The sequence below is a fragment of the Puma concolor genome, chromosome D3, assembly GCF_028749965.1.
Source record: "Puma concolor isolate L17-30 chromosome D3, mPumCon1.1.hap2, whole genome shotgun sequence".
Lineage (NCBI taxonomy): Eukaryota > Metazoa > Chordata > Mammalia > Carnivora > Felidae > Puma > Puma concolor.
In genome coordinates, this window is record NC_141678.1 from 26,167,824 (window position 1) to 26,189,296 (window position 21,473).

The following is a 21,473-nucleotide window of genomic DNA, read 5'->3' on the forward strand; positions in this document are numbered from 1 at the left end:
CTTCAACAAAGCCCTGGGCGCCTCCCGCGTGCCCCACACCACTATTGCGAGCAGTGGGAAGGGCATCGTTGCGGAATGCGAATGTCTCAGTTGAGTGCAAGTAGAAACGTGTACTACTGCAAATGCAAAGGAAACGAAAAGTAGGTCTTTAAAACTTTTACGCCATGCAATTCGTGTTGAAACCAGTGTTTCTATCCTATGCTGTTTTTTAGTGCAAAGGATTAGTAAATCTTGGACAGAGTCATAACACGGGGAGAGAGAGAGAGAGAGAGGAGGAGGAGGAGGAGGAGGGGGGAGGAAGGGCGAGAAACTTGGGATGGGAGATTGGTAGGGCACAAGATCTGAAGAGTTGGTAGAACTTTCCAGAAACTGGCATTCATGCCTTATCTTTGTTTTCGGGTTCCCCTTCGAGGAGCTGTCCTCTCTGTGTGTGCTGTTGCAGGACGTGAAGAGCCATCGCTGGCATTTCACAATCTGTGGGGCTGATTTCATGAATTATGTTTCATGCTGGGGTCAGGTAGGAGGATGTTGGTACCATCCGTCAGAGGCCTGGGGTTTTCTACCCCCGGCCCCCCAGCTTTCCTGTGTCACTCTCCTTCCCCTGCTGGGCACTTCCGTTGCAAAATGGTCACTGGCATCATGACTGGGTTCGAGGTGTGAGGAACAGGGGAGCTGGTGCCCTAGCCGGTGTGTCTGTCCCTTTTTACCATGAAAAAGGTGTCTTGGAGCCTTCCCGGCCACACACACACACACAGACAGGCCAAGCCAACCTCTGCCAAGGCTCATGGCTCAAAAGGGGTCAGAGGAGCCACCCTAGCAGCCAAGTAAGGATGGGAAAATGGGTAACAGAACGATCCTAATTGAAACCAGCCACGCCCCATTGTTTGAGGACGGGCTCATCGCTGCTCTGAACAAAACCGGGCTTCTGTTAGCAAAGAGCAGGGGAATAGATGTGGGATGGGTCCTTGTTAGTGTCAGCCCCAACATTCTATCTCATGTAGGACAGTCAGCAACATCTCCTCCCCCTTTTAGGACGTGGAGGCCCCATCCTGGGGGGCTCCACAGTGATGTAGCGGTTCTCCCGTCCATCTGGGCTCCTTATCCTGACAAGCTGTTAATCACAGATTGAGCCAAAATCCAAACGCAGAGGTTCAGCCCTTAGCAGCTGCCAAATGCAGACACACTCCTCCTGAGTCCCTGCTCTCAGGGTGTCCACGGGCTAAGGGAGCCCGCTTTGCTCCTGGGTGCCCTGGGCGCCCTGGGTGCCCTGGGTGGAGGCTGGCTTTCCATCCTCCCTACCCTGGACCTCAAGCAGGAGCTACACCTCCGGGGCCCCTGGGGCCTCGTGTACCAGCGGTGCGGCCTCGGGCGAGGGACGGCCTCTCTGAGCCTCAGGTACCACATCTGTGAGAGGATAGTGATCACAGTGTCCTTACTCTCAGGAATGAGTGGGATATCACAGTGCACCGAGTACCTTGGCCATCCCTCAACTATTCTAAAAGGAAAAGTGTATCTAAAATGTAGAAAACAAAACGACAGGAACCAGGGAGCAGCCAGCAAAGGCCAGCTACTATTAGTGCCACTTACTATTAGTATTAATTATGATTACTGTATTATCCCGGCGGGGATTCCCTTGGTCGGTTCTTTATGGCTCTGCCTCCTGGCCCCGGGGCAGTCCATCCCGCCGTGTGTCTGAAGCATCTCTGCTGGTGAGGGTGGGTTCTGATCTCAAGGGAGGCTCTGTGTCCCCACTACTGTCCTCAACCTACAGGGCAGCCAGGCCTGGGAAGCAGAATCTTGGTTCTCCAGTCACCCTGGATGCACTCTGGCCTTTTATCACCTTGCCTTTCCTTCCTGGGACTCTCCATTCCAGAACTGGTTGAGTGACAGCCCCCCCATGGTCCTTCCAGCCCTGTACCCCCCCTCCCCCGTCCCCAAGAAGCTTCTCCCCAGGGGACCTTCCAGAAGCCCACCCTTCTGTTTTTTATAATGGAAAACGATAACCCTTTCTCCGTTGGCGCTGTGTTGGCCCTGAGATAAATGGCCCCCAGTCCTTGAGAAGCACCCAGACCTCGGATTGGATTCCCCAGGTGGCCACCCGAGGGAGCACTGCCCACAGACGTCCAGTTGGGTCTCTCTGAGGCTTTGCCTTGGAGATCGGCCCCAGCCCCCGTCCTCCCTGCAGCTGCCCAGCTCCGGCCACAAGACCCGGCCACAAGCATCCCTCTTGCCCCGATGCTTTCCCCAACATCCCCCCACCACTCTATTCACCCCCTGGACCCCCGTTAAGAAAATCCCCCGCTTGCCGGCTCGGCCCCAGTCACGATGCCGCCTGGCGCATCCCTGCCCTTTTCCTTCTTGGCTCGTGCTCACGTATTGCTTTGTGCGGTTCGTTGATTCGGGCCTGTCTTCCCTCGAGGTGAGAAGGTCCAGGCGGGCGAGGACCGTGTCATGGCCTCCACCGTAGCCCCAGCCCCTGGCCCAGGACTGGCCGCAGCAAAGACGAAGCATGAGCTCATCGGCCGGGACAGGCACCGACCTGTGCGGGCACCGACCCGAGCCTTTCGTCCGTATTGACTCTTTGGGCTCCCAGCACAGCAACCTGTTGTTCTCGTTTCATGGATGGGGAGACAGACGCAGTCGGGGGCTAAGTCCCTTGCTCAAGGTCGCACAGCTGGCAAGCCCAGAGCCGGGCTAGGAGCCCAGCCTCGCCGGCTCCGGAACTGGGGTACTCGACCGTCAGACCGCACCGCCTCTCGTGGACGGGGCGCTCTCCCTCCCTCCCTCCCTCCCTCCCTCCCTCATCATCCACGGTGCGTACATGGTAAACTTCTGGCTACTTTGTCAACGACCCTATACGTTTCAAAGACGTCCCTGGCGCATGCAACATGGTTGGCTGGTGAAGCAAATCAAAATGTGACACTTGTACCGTGAGGATACGGTAAGGTGGGGGCAGTTTGAGAAGAGTGACAGGAGCATCTCTGGCTGGTTGGGATCTTTAGGAGGAAGTTCTTCTGAAGGCCACGTGGGATGGCACGGATTTCAATTCGTCCTGCAGTGGCTGCCTTCGTGGGCACAGACGGATATCCCCCCACCCCCGCTCTCCTGCCCTGCCCCCAGCCTTTGCCACGAGCCATGAGTTCCACCAGGAAGGTCCTAGGGGGTAGAGCTGGGGGCTGGGCACCGACTGGCTTTGTGGCCGGCGCTTCTTGGGATTCTTTTTATGTTTTTAAATTTTATTTTATTATTATTTTTTTACATTTATTTATTTATTTTTGAGAAACAGAGTGAGACCAAGCGTGAGTGGGGGAGGGGCAGAGAGAGAAGGAGACACAGAATCCGAAGCAGGCTCCAGGCTCCCAGCAAGCAGTCGGCACAGAGCCCGATGCGGGGCTCGAACCCCCGAACCGTGAGATCGTGACCTGGGCCGAAGTCGGACTCAACCGACTGAGCCACCCAGGCACCCCTGTTTTATGCTTTATTTTTATTTATTTTTTTAAATCTTTTATTTTAAACATTTACTTATTGTTGAGAGACAGAGACAGAGCTTGAGCAGGGGAGGGGCAGGGAGAGAGAGGGAGACACAGAATCCGAAGCAGGCTCCAGGCTCCGAGCTGTCGGCACAGAGCCCGACTCGCACTTTAAACCCACGAACCAAGAGATCATGACCTGAGCCGAAGTCGGACGCTCAGCCGACTGAGACACCAGGTGCCCCGATGTTTTTGGGGCTCTTATGTGTCACCCATGCCACATGCAGCCAGTAAATTTTGTTTTTATTTATTTTTATTTTTTTATTCTTTATTGAGAGAGAGAGAGAAAGAGAGAGAGATTGAGATCGAGCAGGGGCGAGGGACAGAGGAAGAGAGAGAGAGAGAAAGCATCCTGAGCCAGCTCCACACTAAGCGCAGAGCCCGATGCGGGGCTCTATCCCATGACCCCGGCATCACGACCTGAGCCAAAATCAAGAGTCAGGTAGACGTTCAACCACCCAGGTGCCCCTGAATTTTTTTTCAAAGCAGCTCTTTGTCTCCTCACTCTTGCCATGGTGGCTTTGCTCACATTTTCACCGTGCTCTCAGAGACATGAATAGACATGGAACTCTTCTGTTCTAGGAAGGGTTCGCCTCCTTCCAAAATTTCATTCATTTGGGTACTTTTGTATCTCATTTCTGATGACTTTTTTAAAGCTGTGTTCATTTCAGCTCAGCCAGGCTTGTCCTCCCCGTTAGGCTGGTAGCAATGATCTCTTACCCCTTCACCTTCTAACTCGAGGTGAACATTCCAATAGCTGATTGTTTTTTTATTTTAGGGAGAGAGAGTGCAAGTAGGGGAGAGGAGCAGAGTGACAGAGAGAGAGAGAGAAAATCTTAAGCAGGCTGTGTGCTCAGTGCAGAGCCTGACATGGGGCTCGATCCCATGATCCTGGGATCATGACCTGAGCTGAAATCAAGAGTTAGATGCTCAATGAGCTCAAAGAACTCAATGAGCTCAGTGAGACACTATGGCACCTCTCCAAGAGCTGATTTTTTTTTTAATGTTTTATTTTATATTTGAGACAGAGAGAGAGAGAGAGAGCGAGCGCATGAGCAGGAGAGGGGCAGAAAGACAGAGACAGAATCTGAAGCAGGCTCCAGACGCTGAGCTGTCAGCACAGAGCCCGACATGGGGCTTGAACCCACGAGCTGTGAGATCATGACCTGAGCCGAAGTCGGACGCTTAACTGACTGAGCCACCCAGGCACCCCAAGAGCCGAGTTTTTAAATAAATAAGCAGGATTCTGACCCACTCATGGGAGTTTGCCATCACCAGGCTCTCGAGGGACATTTGAATGTGTTTTTCCTGATCTCTGTTTCACAACCAATACAGTTACAAAACAGTTGACTTTTCCACTCTCTCTCCTTTTTTTTTTTTTTTTTTTTGTGCTCAGTATTTTGTGGCATTTTAGGTCAGAGGAAAGACTGTCGGTGGATAGAATCATCTTCCATCCTTCCCTTATTCCTCACCCCTTGATCCTCTGCTCAGTTACTGGAGAGCAAATTGAACTTGAAGGATTCAGGGAAAGCAATTTTGGAGTCACATTTGGGTCAAATTGTGCAAACAATGGAAAACGAATGTGCAAGCAGCTTTGGAACTCAGTAATGGGCAGAGGCTGGAGGGGTTTTGAGATGCAAGCTAGAGAAAGCCTACACCGCCGTGAATAAATGTTAGTAAAAAAAAATGGATGGCCAACACCATTCTCCTGAGGTCTCAGGCAGAAATGAGGACCATGTTCTCGGAAACTGGAAGAAAGGTAATCCTTGGGATAAAGTGGCACGGAACTCGGCTGGACTGTGTTCTAGCGTTTCCTAGGAAGGTAGAACTTGGAAGCAATGAGGTTGAGATTCAGCTGCAAAGATTTCAGGGCAAAGTGTTGGAGGAACAGCTTGATTCCTCCTGACGTCTTACAGTAAAACGCAAAAGGAGAGGGAAGGCGTGAACGACGGATAAAGGGTGCAGGATTCTCAGCCTGTCCATATTGCAGAAAAATGAGAACGCTTGGCCGGAAGAGAACGGTAAAGGTGTGGCTGAACAACCATTAGTTGAAGAGATCGTGGGCGAGGCTCAGTTTAACCAGTCATCTCTGCAGAAGCCAGGAATGCAGATGACGGCATGATATGTGTAAAGACATTGCCCGTTTGAACCACAAAGGGGTGAGAGACAATCGGACGGAATGAAGGAAGGGCTGTGATATTTCTTGGGTTCCACAGGGTCTGACCGTACAGCTACCCAGCTGTTAGAGTGTGCTGTTCTTCAAGGGAAGCAAAGAAGGACCCTGGAGGTGATTCAGGGGTCCACACACTGTCACTCTCACCACTGGTCCAGGAGGCAAATCTGTTTCCCCATTGGTTTCATAGGGCGGGGCCGTGTCTTTGGTTTCTGCCAGAATGACTCCACTCAGGGCCTCAGGAATGAGACCACCCCTGTAGAGAGCTGAGTGGATGGGGCTGTGCCCTACCGCCCAGAGCCTTGGGGATGATGCTACTACCCCAGTGGGCCTGTTAGGCAGAACACTGGACCAAAGAAGATTATTCTTGAGCCTTAAAATCTAATGGCATCTGTCTTGCTAAGTTTTGGATTTACTTGGGATCCATCAGTCATCCCTTTCTTCCTTCTGAATTCTTTTTTTGTTTGTTTAAAAAAAAATTTTAATGTTTATTTTTGAGAGAGAGAGAGACAGCGTGAGCGGGAAAGGGGCAGAGAGAGGAAGTGAATTCCCCTTTCTGGAATGGCAATGTCTATCTTATGCCTGTCCCACCATTGTATGGAAAGACATACTTTGTTGAGTTCCATAGCTTCACAGCTGGAGGGGAATTTGCCCCAGGGTGACCCATACCTGATTTCGATATTTAGATGAGACTTTGGGCTTTAAGGTTTTACAGCGGATGCTGGAACGGGTTAAGACTTTGGGGGTGTTGGGATGGAATGGATATATTTTGCTTAAGAGAAGGATGTGAATTTTGGGGGGCCAGGGGTGATACGATGGGCTGAATTGTGTCCCACCCCCAGTAAATATGTTTAAGTCCTAATCCCCAATGTGACTGTATTTGGAGAAAGGGCCTTTTAGGTGGTTATGAAGGGTAAATGAAGTCATAAGAGTGGAGCCCTAATCCCAGAGGAGTGTTGCTGTATAAGAAGAGGACAGAGAGAGAAGGTTATCTGCAGGCAAGGGGAGAGCTCTCACCAGGAACTGAATCGGTCAGCACCATGATCTTGGACTTCCAGCCCCCAGAACGTAAGATGTAACCCCGTGTTGTCTAAGCCTCCTGTCTCTTTGTCATGGCAGCCCGTGTTGAGTATGTCTGATGACAGCTGCTGTCCTGTCTTGTTCCGAACATTCCCCCAATATTCTGGAAGCATTCCCAAGTCGGCAGCCTGTCCTGTCAATCAAAGTGGCAGCAGGTGTGACCCCAGCCCAATCCCCAGACACCAGAACCCTCCCCGACCCCCGACCCCCTTGAGGCCATCCTGGAGTGTTTTCGTAACAAAAACCCCATAGATTTGCCTCTTTTTCATTTGTTTTATTAGCATCAATATATACAAAGTGGAAAATGACTTGACTTCATTATTCTAGCTTAGAAAGTTTGTTTTGCTTTTTCTTCTGTTTGGGGATAAAATGAAAATGAAAACGTCCCAGGTGAAAGCCTACCATTGAGGGTGCTGGACAACATTCCGTTATCTCTGACCTCGAATGGCCCCCCTGCCCCCCATGACGACTCAAGGGCATAGGAAAGTCATACCCTTTGGATTTACTCCAAAGAAAGGTCATTTTTTGCCCGAGGCTCACATTCAGCCTAAATCTACCCATACATTTACCAAGTCACTTCTGCTTATACAACGGTCCTGATGATGCGGCCACTTGCTTCCTGCTGGGCAGTTTGGCAGTTGCCAAAGCTATCAGCCTGAGGCTCCGTAGGCTTTCCAAGGAGCTGGCTGCAAAAGATCTTATTTAAAGCACGTCTGTGGAACCAAGTAAGGACGGCCCTCACGCAGCAACCAGAGTACTTCCGTTGGCTCAATAATTCTACTCCTCCCCATCCCCCCCCCCCGAAAAAGCAAAAAGATGAGCTCCAAGGCAAAGAGGATCGAGTGTGTGTGTTTGTAAAGCACAGGGCGGTAGCTGACAGATACAGCTTATATGAATTAGCATGTAATACCCACCATCACATGCATTCTTTGAACCTTGAAATCTCTGTAAACCATTTCCCCACTGTTTTGAAAACAAAGAGGGGCTTGTAGGAAAGGTCCTGTGGGTTGGTTCTCGAGTTGCTCAAGATTGTATCCCGTTGAAAAATATTGAATCCCGATGGGTTTTAACATCGACCTTATAAAAACAGACGTGTATGAGCCTAAATGAGACGCATGGTACATTTTTGGCACTATTTTTATGTTTTTGCCTTTACAAACACACATTCAGATATTCTAAAAAGAAAAACAGACACCAACCTGCCTTTTCAGTCACACTGTACATTGCCAAGCTCACACGATCCATCTTTAGATGAAAATAAATGTTTAAAACATGGTTCTATGTGCTGTACCACTAAGACAGAACTAAGACATCGGTATCCTGAAAAAAAACAACAAAAAACCAACACCTTTCTATCCCTCAACAGCCGAGAAGGATTTCATATTTTGTCAGTCTTGATGAAAGGCGAATGTTTAGTTTCCATGTAACCATAGTATGCTCTAAAATTAAATATCATTAATCGAGTTCTTCCTTCCAGAGGACCCAGAGTTAGGGTTAGAATAAGCATCAAACAGAAACAAAAGCAGAAGATTGGAGTCTGCCCTTTAAAAAAAAAAAAAAAAAAAAGGTCGCCTTGTTTGCATTGTTGGGCCATCTCCAAACATGACGGTTGCCTACTGATGATCGGGAATGACTCTCCTCTGGGTTTTTGTTTTGCATAAAGTGGGGTGGGTTTTGGGTGGCTGGAAGGCAGCCTTTAATGATCTCTTGCTGTGCATCAGGATGCATGCCTTAAGGAGCATATAAGCAGGATTCTTTTCTGGCAGAAGGAGAAAGTATTGGGCCTCTGATTCCCCCAAGATGGAACCCCAGGTGTCTCGCCGGGAGAAGGCTATGTCAAAGTCAACTGCCCTAGCCTGGTCCAGAGCTGTCTAGACAAGCTAACCAAAATACGGACTCCAGCCATTCTCTCAATGGCATGGCAGCCGAGAGCTCTCTTCTTGTTTGAAAACCAGCTGACATAAAACGATTCTGGAGAGTGTGGGAGGGTGCCAACGTGGGCTCCGAAAGCACGGGGGCTGTCTTTCTCTGAGCCACCGGCCGTCACTAGGGAGGAGACGGTCCAGGGAGGCAAATCTACCTTGCCTGTACTATTCCTTCCACGTAGCCTCACCCCTTGCCTTTTCTTTATTCCGTATTTGGAGAAGAAGCCTCCTGAGAGCCACACGCTCACCAGTCCCACTGGGTTGGAGCAAAAGGACGCAGATAAAATCTGAGGATGTGCAGGTGATTAATGAGGCGTTCGGGTTTCCCTTCCCGCCTGAAACTCCTCCTTCTGTCCTCCGTGGGGATCGAATTGTATGACCAGGATCCCGTTGTGGGTTTAAATCCCCTGTCCTGTTTTCCTGCCCCTCCACGGTCAGCATTCACGCCACGGTCCAACATCTGGGCAGAGCCTCGGAGAACAGAAAAGCAGTTTCTTCTCATAGGACCCTCTCTTCTGAAATCCTTGATTGCAGGTGTTTCTTCTGACACTTTTTAGAGAAACAGGGGACGCGAGTCTCCCTTATTTTGCAGGCTCTGGCATTGCAGTATTACAGGAAAACAGACAGAGCTCCTCCCTGGATTTCGGGACGTGGTCCCTCCCCCTGCAGCACAAACCCTTGTAACCATGTGGGTGAAGCTCCCCGTGCCTCCAAAGCACGCAGATCTACCGTCCCAGCTTGAGGGTGGCCTTTGCAGAACAAGGTGATGGACTCTGGCACTTGCAGCATAAATAACCTTCCCTTTCGCCACTGAAGGAGTCGTCACAGGAAAGAACCTTGTGTCAACTGGGTCCCCTCACTCAACGTTCCCCGTCACCCCCATGCTTCACCAGCTTTTTCAGGTCTCTCATTTACTCTGAAACATTTTCTGATTCTGCCAGCCCCTGGCGAGGCCAGGGTGGCAAGCGAGAATGGTCACGTTAACCCCTCTGCCGTCTTCAGGAGGACCGGGGGAGGGGGAGGGGAGAAGAGAGTATCAGAAGAGTGACCCCAGGGTTTGTTTGGGAGCAGACCTGTTCAAGCTCGAGTCCGACCCGAGTTAATCCACCAAGACGCACCCTTTCCAACCTAATCTTGGGCTTGGATTTGTCCTAAAAGCACCGTGGGCGTGGACCCCAAAGATGCGTGAGGTTGATGTGATGCTGCCATTGCCTGGCGTTGCTGATGGAGAAACCCAGCGTCTGCTTGTGTCTTTTTTCCCCTCTGCCACCACGTTGGTCATTTTGCTGGTCCTCTGTCTGCCCTCAGAGTCGAGGCTGTCTCATGAATCTGGCTGCAGTTCCAACACCTCCAACCATCCCTATTTCAATTTTAAATATAATAAATACAGCGAAGAAAAAAAAAAAAACCAGGAAATCTTCCATAAAGACTCTAAAGAAAAGACGGACAAAACATTCTGGGGGTTTCAATCAAATGCCACGTGGTCTCTGGATGAATCTCTCGAGGAGGTGTAGTTGAGTTCCTATCTGTGAGTTCCCTTCTCACGCGTAGCTCTCCTTAAATGGACACCTCATACTCCCTGGTTTCCTGCAAGAGACAGAAGCAACAGATCGAGTAAACCCTTGTGTGATAGAGCCGCGGTCAGAGCGTGCCTCGATAGCCTTTCGACCCAGCAAGGAGGTGAGTAATGTGGGTAGCAAAGTTAAGCCACCCCGGCCAACAACCTGCCGGTCCCGGATGTGACAGTGAGCACGGCTGAACCAGGACTATCACTCAGCCACAGCGAGCTCAAAGCACCATCCTGCAGACTGGTGAGCAAATTGGCATTTGTTGCTTTGAGTGACTGAGTTTTGGGATTATTTGTTACTCAGCATTATTATAGTGCTGGGTGACTGATACACTACACTAATAAGCATTAATAAGATCTAGTTTCTAAAATGCTAATTTTTAAAAATCAGCCTGACCTTCTTTTAGGATTTGGAAACAGAGTACATGGAATGTGAAATAACATATGACCTCTTCTTACTGGCGCCATATCTAAAATGTCTAAAACATGTGGATAGCAACCAATTCAATTTCTCCAATATTCATGGAGCGTGTGTAATATATTCCAGGCCTCCAGGACAGAGGAACAGGGAGATATAGGAAGTCATAGACATGGCCCCAGAAGAGGTCACTGTCCCGTGCTTTAACAGAGGTCTATGGTTCCTGCTGGGTCGACACAGATAAGCAATCATGTCTGTGCTTCATGGTAGATGGGAGTGGGGTGGGAAGACACTAAGGTGGCTCCCATGCTCCCCACCTCTTGGAGGTCACATTCTTGCATGATGCCCTTTCCTTAAGTGTGGGCAGGACCTGTGATTGGCTTCCCATGAACAGAACACAGCAAAGGTGCTAGCATGTCTTAGCCAGGTCTCATAGCACCTCGACCAATTTTTTTCATGGTCGCTAAAAATGATGATTTGTTGTAATCAAGATATCCACTGGCGTATTTGATTGTTTGAGGTTCAACGGGAAGCGAGATAATATAATGGTTAACGGCATCACTTTGAATTTGTTTCCTGGCTCTAGGCTGTGCTTGTCGTTTTCTCGTCTCTCTGACCTCTCAGTATCCTCATCAGTCACTCAGAGATAACTGCAGAATATATTACAAAGAGTTTCAGGGATTGTGTATTTAAGGTGCCTGGCTCCTGGTACCTATTATTATTATTATTATTATTATTGATCTTACTGTTGATCTCTGTCTCCTTTGCAAGACCATAAGCTCATTAATGGCTGGACTGTGTCTATTTGGTTCACGACTGTGTCCCTAGTACCCCACACAAATGTCTGCCACCCAAACGGGTTGGAACGTTGCACATTGTCATTCAATACGGAGTGGAGTTCAGCCAGATGTGGGGTGCGGCCCATTGCCTCTGGCGGGTTCTGACCCATCTCAGCTGTGTCTCCACGGGTCTTTCTTTGGTGCAGCCAAAAGCCTGTGATTTCTTTCTGTGACTGTTACTGCCCAGAGCAAGCCTTCCAGGCTTGTCATCGGCACGCAAAGAGAGCTGGGTTCTCCCAGCGGTTATCCCCATAGTGGTCACGGTGGGGCTGGGGCAGGACCACCGGCCATGCCTTTCTGGCAGTAGCATCGTGAGCCAAAGGAAATGAAACCTTCCGTTTTGATGTCAGTGCATTCGGAGCAGACAAGGAGGGAGGCACTGGCGTGGGGGGTGGAGAAGACAGACCAACTTACCCCTGTCTCATAAATGGGGTTGTCAAACTCAGTTTCCACGGTGATCTGGCTGTAGGGGTGGGAGTACATCAGGGGCAGGCGGAGGCTGGAGTAATAGCGGCATCTGGAGAAGAGACAATGGAAGAGAGAGAAATTACTTGTCCTGGAGCAGACAGGATTGTCCAGTCCAAATTGTTCTCAACTTCAACCCAGTCACTGATAACTAAAGCCTTAGTACCTCCCCTTACTGGGGAGGGGTAAAGCTCAACTGGTTTTTACCCGTAAGGTGGTTCAAGCGCCTGTTTAATGCAGAGAGAAAAAAGTAATAATGAGCATTTTTTGAGCACCTACTATGTACTGTGTTACCTCAGAGCACCCTTCTCTGACTACCTATTTAAAAGGTGGTTCTTTGGGGCACCTGAGTGGCTCAGTCGGTTAAGTGTCCCACTCTAGGTTTCGGCTCAGGCCATGAGCTCGTGGTGTGTGAGATCGAGCCCCGCATTGGGACACGTGCTGACAGAGTGGAACTTGCTTGGGATTGTCTCTCTCCCTCTCTCTGCCCCTCCCTTGCACCTCTCCCCACTGTCAAAATAAATAAACTGAAAAAAAGGTGGTCCTTCCATTACCACACCTTATCTCTTTCCTTCATTGTGTTCCTCACGGTGTGTTATAATTTGTGTGTTTCTCTTCTCCCCCTTCTACACTGTGGGCTCCACAAGGGCAGAAAAAATTTATATTGGGCAGAGGCCTGCCTCAGGGCCTTTGCACATACTGTTTATCTGCCTGGAATCCTCCTCTTCCAGATATTTGCACAGGCGACTCATTATTGCTTTCAAGTCCTTCCTCGAATGTTATTTCTCAGTGGGGACTCTTCTTTTTTTTTTTTATTTTTTTATTTTTTTTTTTTAAATTTTTTTTTTTTTCAACGTTTATTTTTATTTTTGGGACAGAGAGAGACAGAGCATGAACGGGGGAGGGGCAGAGAGAGAGGGAGACACAGAATCGGAAACAGGCTCCAGGCTCTGAGCCATCAGCCCAGAGCCTGACGCGGGGCTCGAACTCGCGGACGGCAAGATCGTGACCTGGTTGAAGTCGGACGCTTAACCGACTGCGCCACCCAGGCGCCCCGGGACTCTTCTTTTAAAGTTCAACCACCTCCTCTAGCCCAGGTCCCTTTTGCTCCCTTCTCAGCTTTCTTTTCTCCCTGCATTTATCACCTCCTAATGTACACAGTCGGCTTTTGAACAACACAGGTTTGAACTGTGCAGGTCCACTTATATGTGGATTTTTCTTTTTGGATAAATACAGTATGCTACCTTTAAGTATTTTCTCTTATGATTTCCTTAATAACACTTTCTTTTCTCTAGCTGACTCTATTGTAAGCATACAGTATATAATACATATAACATACAAAATATGTGTTACTTGACTGTTTATGTTATCTGTAAGGTTTCTGGTCAACGGCAGTTTAGCATTCAGGGAGTCAAAAGTTATGTGCAAATTTTTGATCACTGGGTGTCGGCGCCCCTAACCCTCATTTGTTTCAAGAGTCACCTGTATTTACTTCTCTTTTATGCTTTGCTTGTCTGTCTCTCTCCCATTAGAACCTGGACCCCACATATCAAAGATCTCCTTCTGTTTTGTTCACAAGGATGTTCCTAGAATCCCCCCGCCCCCCAAAACTGCCCGGCACACAGTAGGTGCCCAATAATTGTGAATTTGAATGACTGAGTGAATATCCTGGCGATGGCTGAGTATCTTCCTTCCTCACTGCAGGCAAGCTCCACGACCCCAACACCCGGGACAACGTCTGGCGCGTGTTGGATTTGTCACGTGTGTTGAAAAAGCGAATGAATGAATGAGTCAATGATGGGGTAGATGTCAGTGTGCCTGGCATTGTGAAAGATGTGTGTCTCTCATTAAACCACAGCTCCCTGTGGGGCGCCTGGGTGGCGCAGTCGGTTAAGCGTCCGACTTCAGCCAGGTCACGATCTCGCGGCCCGTGGGTTCGAGCCCCGCATCAGGCTCTGGGCTGATGGCTCAGAGCCTGGAGCCTGTTTCCGATTCTGTGTCTCCCTCTCTCTCTGCCCCTCCCCCATTCATGCTCTGTCTCTCTCTGTCCCAAAAATAAATAAACATTGAAAAAAAAAAAAACAAAACCACAGCTCCCTGAGGTCAGGGATCATGCCTCCTGCTGTGGGGGGTGGGGCTGGGAGGTGCGCAATAGAAGTGTCTCCCCCGGAGCTGAGTTGAATCACGTCATCTACAAGCACACAAGTACCCCTGCCCCCAAGCTACAGGTGGTGACGCAGCCCCCCAGTGCTCTGGTCATTGAGTGGACCGCAGCCCCCCACCCCCTGCCCCGAAGCCCCCTACCTGGTGATGTAAATGTAGGCTCCTCCCAGCAGTAAGGAGATGATGAGAACAGGGATGAAGATTGCCAGCGCCATGTTTCCCCCTTCCAGCGATGTCTCTGCTGCCGCTTCTGCCACTAAACACACAAGCCGGTGAAGCCCTCGTGTCTCACGCCCTCGGCCCATGTGGGTACCCGGCTCCCAGGGGAGCACCTGCCCTCCCAGGGCATCGCAGAGCCTTGGCCACTGGAGAACCATCCCCAGAGGGGAGAAGAGGCGGACGCTAGAGGGAATGGGGCTGGTTCTTTGCAATGGAGCCCACGGGGCTACGGAGAATTACACTCTTTCAAACCTCGGTCATACCATGCCCATTTTGGGGGGGTGGGTGGCTGGGTGCAGTTGAAATCCGGCTAAAATCCCATTCAAGGAGAGACTTGGAGAACATCTCATGTGTGCTAACTGAGAAGGCAGATTTGCTCACATCCCATGGAAAACGGGGTGCTTGCTGCACCCAGACTGACAGGTGTCCCCCAGACCCTCCAGGAGAGGGAGCTGGGCAGCCGGGTCCATTCTCAGTACTGCACCTTGCAATGACACCCCAACTGGGGACACCCAGTTTTGACTCCCAGAGGCCGTGGCCGCACCCTCTCTGCCTTTCCGGGAGCCTCTCACCACCTCCCACTGGGTTGTGGAAACTGTTGTAGCTGATGTAGGGGCCCAGGGGCATTTTCCCAGGATAGCTTGATGGGAGACCCTACGTCTCTTCTAGATGCTCGTGCTCCGGGTTCTGTCTGCCATTTCTCCACGGCCACGGCCAATAGAGCTCAGCTGTGCACACCAATCTATAATCCATTAACTGCCACTCTCCGGAGTCTGAAAAATCGATCCTAACACCCATGACAACTGCATGAGCCCAAAACATTACGATGGCACTCATAATGTCTGAGCCACCCAGGCCTTTGAGACATTCCCATGGTTCATCGGTTGCTGAAAGGCAGCAAAGAGATGGCCTGAGAAGACAGTAACACCACAAAGTGCCCTCTCTTTTCCCTGCGGAGTGGCTAATACATGCTCCTCTTCTGCACTTACACCTGAGCCCCGGCCCTGCCTGTTTGGATTACAATGTCATCTGTTGCAAGGGAGAGCAGCTAATGACACGTAATTCACACAGCCCCACGTTCTGAGTGAATTACTTATTGCCAGAAAGCTAAGTGGCTCCAAAAATAATAATAAAGACTGCTTAACTGGTTACAACTTAAAACATGAATATATATATATGGTTTTTTTCTGACACCACATCCCTGGTGAGTGGCTTTGTACCAAAGTGAATGGAAATGATGAAGCATGCAGAATGTTTTACGTATGGGAGGGGTTGCAAGGGAAGGAAACATAGAATAAAAGTCAAAACAAAATCCTGGCTACCTTTTACCATCCGTTCCCCGTGAATAAATCTCACTTGGGAATTTCTAACAGGAGGAGAATCTAAAACCAGGAGGACACAGGGACACGTAATTTGGGGAAGACAAAGACCAAAGGGAACACAGACCACAGGGCATCTGCCAGGCAGACCTTTCCCTCCCAAAGCCAGGGGGGTTCTCAGCATGGGAGGTGGGGCATCACTGGATTTAACTCCCCCAAGCAGCACCACGTGGGTGAAAAGTTGTACAACAGGGTTGTGCCTTTCTCAGGACCCTCTGATATTCTGACCCCGTGTTCATAACTGGTAGTAAATCCCTTTCAGGTCATAGTTAGGACCCTCGGTGGCAAATCTGATGGCCTGGTTCTTTTACAATATGTTTTATTTTGAAATTATTTTCAGCAGTGTGAAGATGGGCTTTCTGCTTGTTTTTTTTTTTTTTTTTTTTTTTTAAGCACTTGGAGAAGAATATGCAAGGACCTGCCCTTGTTTTCTGCTATTAGCTTGATTTATTGGATTTTTTTTTTTTTCATTATGGAACTCACCTTCTAATGCGTGTTCAAAGCTGTCTTGATTAACTGAAAGGGAAATTGGAAGCATTGGTTAATGTCAAGTGAATTCACTCTGCGTGGAGTGACGGCAAAACATTAGGGGCAAAAGCCCACACCATGCTTTGCTGAAGTTAGTACTAGGCTTCGCTTTATCTTGGGCTGCTGGAATTAGCGGAAATGCCTGGACACATTCCCTTCCTAGGGTCCTGAGAGATCGTGAGATAGATACGAAAGAGACAAGGATGACAGTGGTAATAGAGAACAATTACTGAACACTCACTGCATGTCAGACATTGTGCTAAGAGCTTTATACAGGTATGTGCTCATTTAACCCTTACAACAATCTCGTTAGGCAGATGCCGTCATCATCCCCATTTTGCAGATGAACAAACCGAGGCTCAGAGAAGTAAAGCAACTTTTCTGACCTCACACAGCTTCTGTGCGGATGGAGGCAGGCCTTACGCTCAAGACCGCTCGACCTTCCCCACCCTCTGCTTTTAATCACATAGTTCTGCTCTTTTATTGTTCCTTATGTAAGACAGATTGACCAACGGTGAGGCTCGAGACAGAGCCCCAAATCCAGAATCCAGTCAGAGGCGAAACTGTTTTCCTGCTTTGAAATACATGTTTATACGAACCTTTCTGGTTTCCCTTCTATTCCATATTTATTTGGCTATTATTTATATTCTCTGTAAAGCGATTTTCATGCACTGTCACAGACTAGAACTCTCTGGAATTCATTCATTTCCCTGTATTCCTTATACAAGTTCTCTGGAAGTTCAAGGCGATAAGTTCCCAGGTTTTGGCCCCAAAGACATCATGGTAGCCGAGCACAGAAATATACCCACACGGATGTGTTTCAAAGATGCAAAACCCCAGGGCGAAGGGCTTAGATAAAAAGATTGCATTATAAAGGAGTGACAGGGGATGGTCACCAGAGGCCCAGCTGTACTCATGTCCTAATACTCAGACTTCCTAATCTGTGCCTTGGTCAAAGTCACTCTTTGACTTTAGTCATTACCATGTGATGCCAACTGAATCAGCCAGCTTACTAACTAACTAACTGCAGGTGTCTCTGGAATTAGGGCAACAGGAAAATGGAGGGATGGGGACAGATGCTTCCTGCCCAAGATACGAGCTGGACATTGGGTGCGTGTGTGGGAGCGCAGGGACTCCTACTGAACCTCGGAGCCAGAAGGAAGCCTTGAACTTGTGTCCCTTGGAGTGTGGTCAGTGGCTGCTGGGGCACATGCTAAAATGCAGCCTCCTGGGCCCTGCCTTTTCCTTTTATTTCACACGAAGAGGAACCAAGGTCGGAGAGGGAGGGTGGCTGGCTCAAGGGCATGCAGCTGGTCCACAGCAGAGTCAGGCAGAAGCCCCGCCCCTGAGTCCCAGTTGGGTGGCTTTACATTAGCCCTCAGTCACCTCGCTAACTCCAGATCACAAAATGTCCGTGCAGCCCACAGTTTTTGGAAGGGGAAGTGACTTCTCATTGCCTTACAGAGTCATGGGGTCTCAGGGGTAGAAATGGAGGGGAGAGAAAGATGTAAGGATCCCCCAAGATCCTTTCCTGCCAGAAACTCTGCTGTGCCTGAGAAAGAAAGTGGGGGTCAGGGGGCCACTCACCTGCTGGGGCTTCAAGGGCTCACCTATCTTAGAACATAGAGGGTTCAGGGATTGAGCAACTTTCATCTTTTCTTATGTTTTTGATCACGTGTGTATTTTCGGATGGCAGTTTCATTTTCCCTTAAGATTGGCAACATCAAAAAAAAAAAATGATAGCATCCAATGCTGGCAAGGACGTGCGGAAAGGGACATTATCACCCATTATTTGAGGGGGAGCATGAATCACTATGGTTATGGAAAAGGATCTGGCAAAATCCCCAAAAACTCAGCATCCACGGATCTTTGCCCACACCACTGATCCCAATTTGAGGAATGTGTCCTATTTGACGAGAAAAGTCAGCACCCGAAGATTCTTGGGCAAGGGTGTTTCTGGGCAACACGAGACCAAACAAACAAGAAACCGGAAAAGAACCGGGAGATCCGTCCACAGAGGAAGGACTGGACGCATCATGATACATCCCAGCGTGGAATGATGGGCGGCAACGAAAAAGATAGGGCAGAAGCCACATTTTTCCTTTTTTTCCAACTTGACGGAGATGTGGGATAAGTGGGGAAAAGCAAAACACAAGGTAAGTATCGTTCGAAGTGTTTTTACTTGGAAACCAACATCCCCTGCCCCACCCCCTTCCCCGTGCAGTGTATCTATTTGTGTGAGTCCAGAGAACTGGGAGGCGGGACACTCAGGGGTGATAAGTACTGGCTTCCGGGGAGGAAAGGAAGGACTGGGGAACAGAAGAGGAGAGCTGCTAACGCTTCCCTTGCGGCTCTGATTTCTTCCACCTCTTGCACGAGATACTTTTGTAGCTAATCCAAAAAGAATATAAACAGTCCTGGGGCAGATCAAAAATGGCCTTCCTATCCTTAAACTTAGATTTCTTATAAAAAAAACCTATTAATTTTCCTCCACGCAGAACACTTACTAGCAACACCAGATTAATTTCTATTAACGTCCATGTAGCACTTAGAAGGTTTACAGGAAATCTTTACCGGGGGAAAACATCCCCGTGTTTTAACTCTACAAAGCTGATTTCCTGTGCTAGCGAAAATAAATTCACACACAGGGCTGGATTTAGTCAAGACTAGGGCAGGAATTTGGGAGGAGGAAGGCAGTTTAAGGAATTTAAGAGGAAGATAGTCATCTTTTTTTTTTTTTTAAGTTTATTTATTTTGAGACAGAGACAGAGACAGAGACAGCGCAAGTAGGGGAGGGGTAGAGAGAATCCCAAGCAGGCTCTGCACTGTCAGCACAGAGCCCAGCGCAGGGCTTGAACTCGCGAAGCTGTGAGATCGGGACCTGAGCCGAAACAAAGAGACTAGACGCTTAACCGACTGAGCCACCCAAGCACCCCAGGAAGATAGTTGTCATAAATCCGGTTGCTGATTCCTTATTTCTCTTTGCATTTCAACACGATCTCTTGCCCTCTTATTAAGAACTGCTTGTATAAAGACTTTGCTCTTGCGGGATAAACCCCTGCTCGACTCCAGGTGAGAACATCCTGCTCTAGGCCCGTGTTTCCCACATTTGCCAGATGCTAAGACTCACCACGGATGCTGGTTACCCTGGCTCCCTGGGTCCTGCTCTAGACCCAGTGGAATTAGCATCTCCCCTGCAGGGACCCAGAAATCTGTTTATACTTGCACTCTGTGTTTGGAAATCACTGCCTTAAATGGTTCTCAAATTCGAAGTGTATTTGAGCAACCCAGAGCTTGTTAAAATGCTTATTTTAGGGTCCTACCCCTCTGATTCTAATTTTGTAGATCTGGGGTAGATTCCAGAATTTATTTCTTGTTTTTTAATGTTTATTTATTGAGAGAGAGAGAGAGAGAGAGGGAGAGAAATGCAGAGAGAGAGAGAGGGAGACACAGAATCCCAAGCAGGCTCCAGGCTCCGAGCTGTCAGCACAGAGCCCGACGCAAGGCTTGAACTCACAGACTGTGAGATCATGACCTGAGCCGAAGTCGGACGCTTAACCGACTGAGCCACCCAGGCGCTCCAGAATGTGTTCCTAATAAACAGTCTGGGTGATTCTCATGCTGAAGTCACTGGCTGGTTGGAGGCTATCAGTCTAACAGCTGTGAAGCCCACCCTGACCCAGCCCGCTGGAGAAGAGGCAGGATATTGACAATCAGGAGATGTGGGTTCAAGTCCCAGATTTGTCTCGTAACAGCCGTGTGGCTTTGAGACAGTCACTTAACTTCTCTGAGCCTCTCTTTTTTGTAAAATGGGCACAGTCCTTCATTTATCTTAGAGAGTGGTCCTAAGGCTTTAAATGAGGTAATTCAGGGAAAAAAAACCATTTAAAAAATTTGAGGTAAATTTCACATAACATAAAATTAACCATTGTAAAGTGTGCAGTTTTGTGGCATTTAGCACACTCGCAATGTTGGGTAGCCGCCGCCTCTATCTCTTTCCAGAACATTCTCATCACCCCTAAAAGGAAACTTTGTACCAACGAAGCAGTTACTCCTTTCTCTCCACCCAGCCCCCGACAGCCACCAGTCTGCTTCCTGTCTCTATCAATTTACCGATTTTGGATATTTCATATAAACGTAATCATAGGATATGTGATCTTTTGTGTCTGGCTTCTTTCACTTAGCATAATATTTTCAATGTCCATCCGGGCTATGGATACAGCAGCACTTTGTTCCTTTTCATGGCTGAATAATATTCCACCATATGGATACGCCACATTTTGCTTATCCACTCATCAGTTGATGGACATTTGGGTTGTTTCCATCTTTTGTGAACGATGCCTCTATGAATATTCGTTTACAAGTGCTGGTTTGAATGCCTGTTGGCAGTTATTTTGTGCATATCCCTAGGAGCAGAAATGCTGGTTGGAAAACATCTTTAAGACTCAGTGCTGAAGTTCATGAATAAGGCATGTGGGGATCCACTGAGGCGATGGGTTCCCAAATAGAAATGTAAAACTCCATGCTTCCCTTCCTGCTGGGGAGAGAATTCAGAGTATTCTGCCTGATTCTCAAGGGGGTTTTGACTCCATAAAAGGTTAAGATCAACTGACCTAAAGCATTGAACGGCTTTAAGATATTGTTATTAATCGCACATCTTAAAGACCCAGATAAATGGATCCAAGTCTCACTGGGTATTCCAAGACTTAATTTCAATGATGAGGGTTTCACGGATTCTAAAATACATTTCGCTCTTGACCATCTCTGGGATGGGGCGTGTCTTACAACCGATGCATGTTATTCACTCCACGGCCAGCAGGTGGCGCCCACGATGCCCGTGCACCGTCCCCACCCCCGCCCCCACCGTGCACCCACCACAGCCTTTGGAGATTGGGTGCGAGCAGCTTGGGAGACCACCCCAGAGGCAACAGGGCAGCAGTTGTAACCCTTGGCAACCAAATGGTTGGGAAAACGGGGTGCAGGAGGTGGGAAATGTTTAAGCCACGTAACCAAAGAGGAGTCAAAAGCAGAATGGCTTTCCTTTATGATGAAAATCTAAGTTTTAAAGAGCGCCTTCAGGATAAAAAAAAAAAAAAGTTAGACAGGGAGGGAGCCAAAGCATAAGAGACTCTTAAAAACCGAGAACAAACTGAGGGTTGATGGGGGGTGGGAGGGAGGGGAGGGTGG

At 48.9% G+C, this 21,473-nt stretch overlaps 1 protein-coding gene across 1 annotated transcript in view; it reads right to left on the reverse strand.

Annotated features, from left to right (window-relative positions):
• Positions 1-9,734: 9,734 nt before the first annotated feature.
• Positions 9,735-21,473, reverse strand: part of SEZ6L (seizure related 6 homolog like) — a 181,580-nt gene continuing 169,841 nt past the window's right edge. The window contains 4 exon segments of the mRNA XM_086682196.1: positions 9,735-10,295; positions 11,947-12,049; positions 14,302-14,416; positions 16,242-16,274. Of these exon segments, the coding sequence (XP_086538322.1) occupies positions 10,266-10,295; positions 11,947-12,049; positions 14,302-14,416; positions 16,242-16,274 (281 nt within the window). The 3' untranslated portion in view covers positions 9,735-10,265.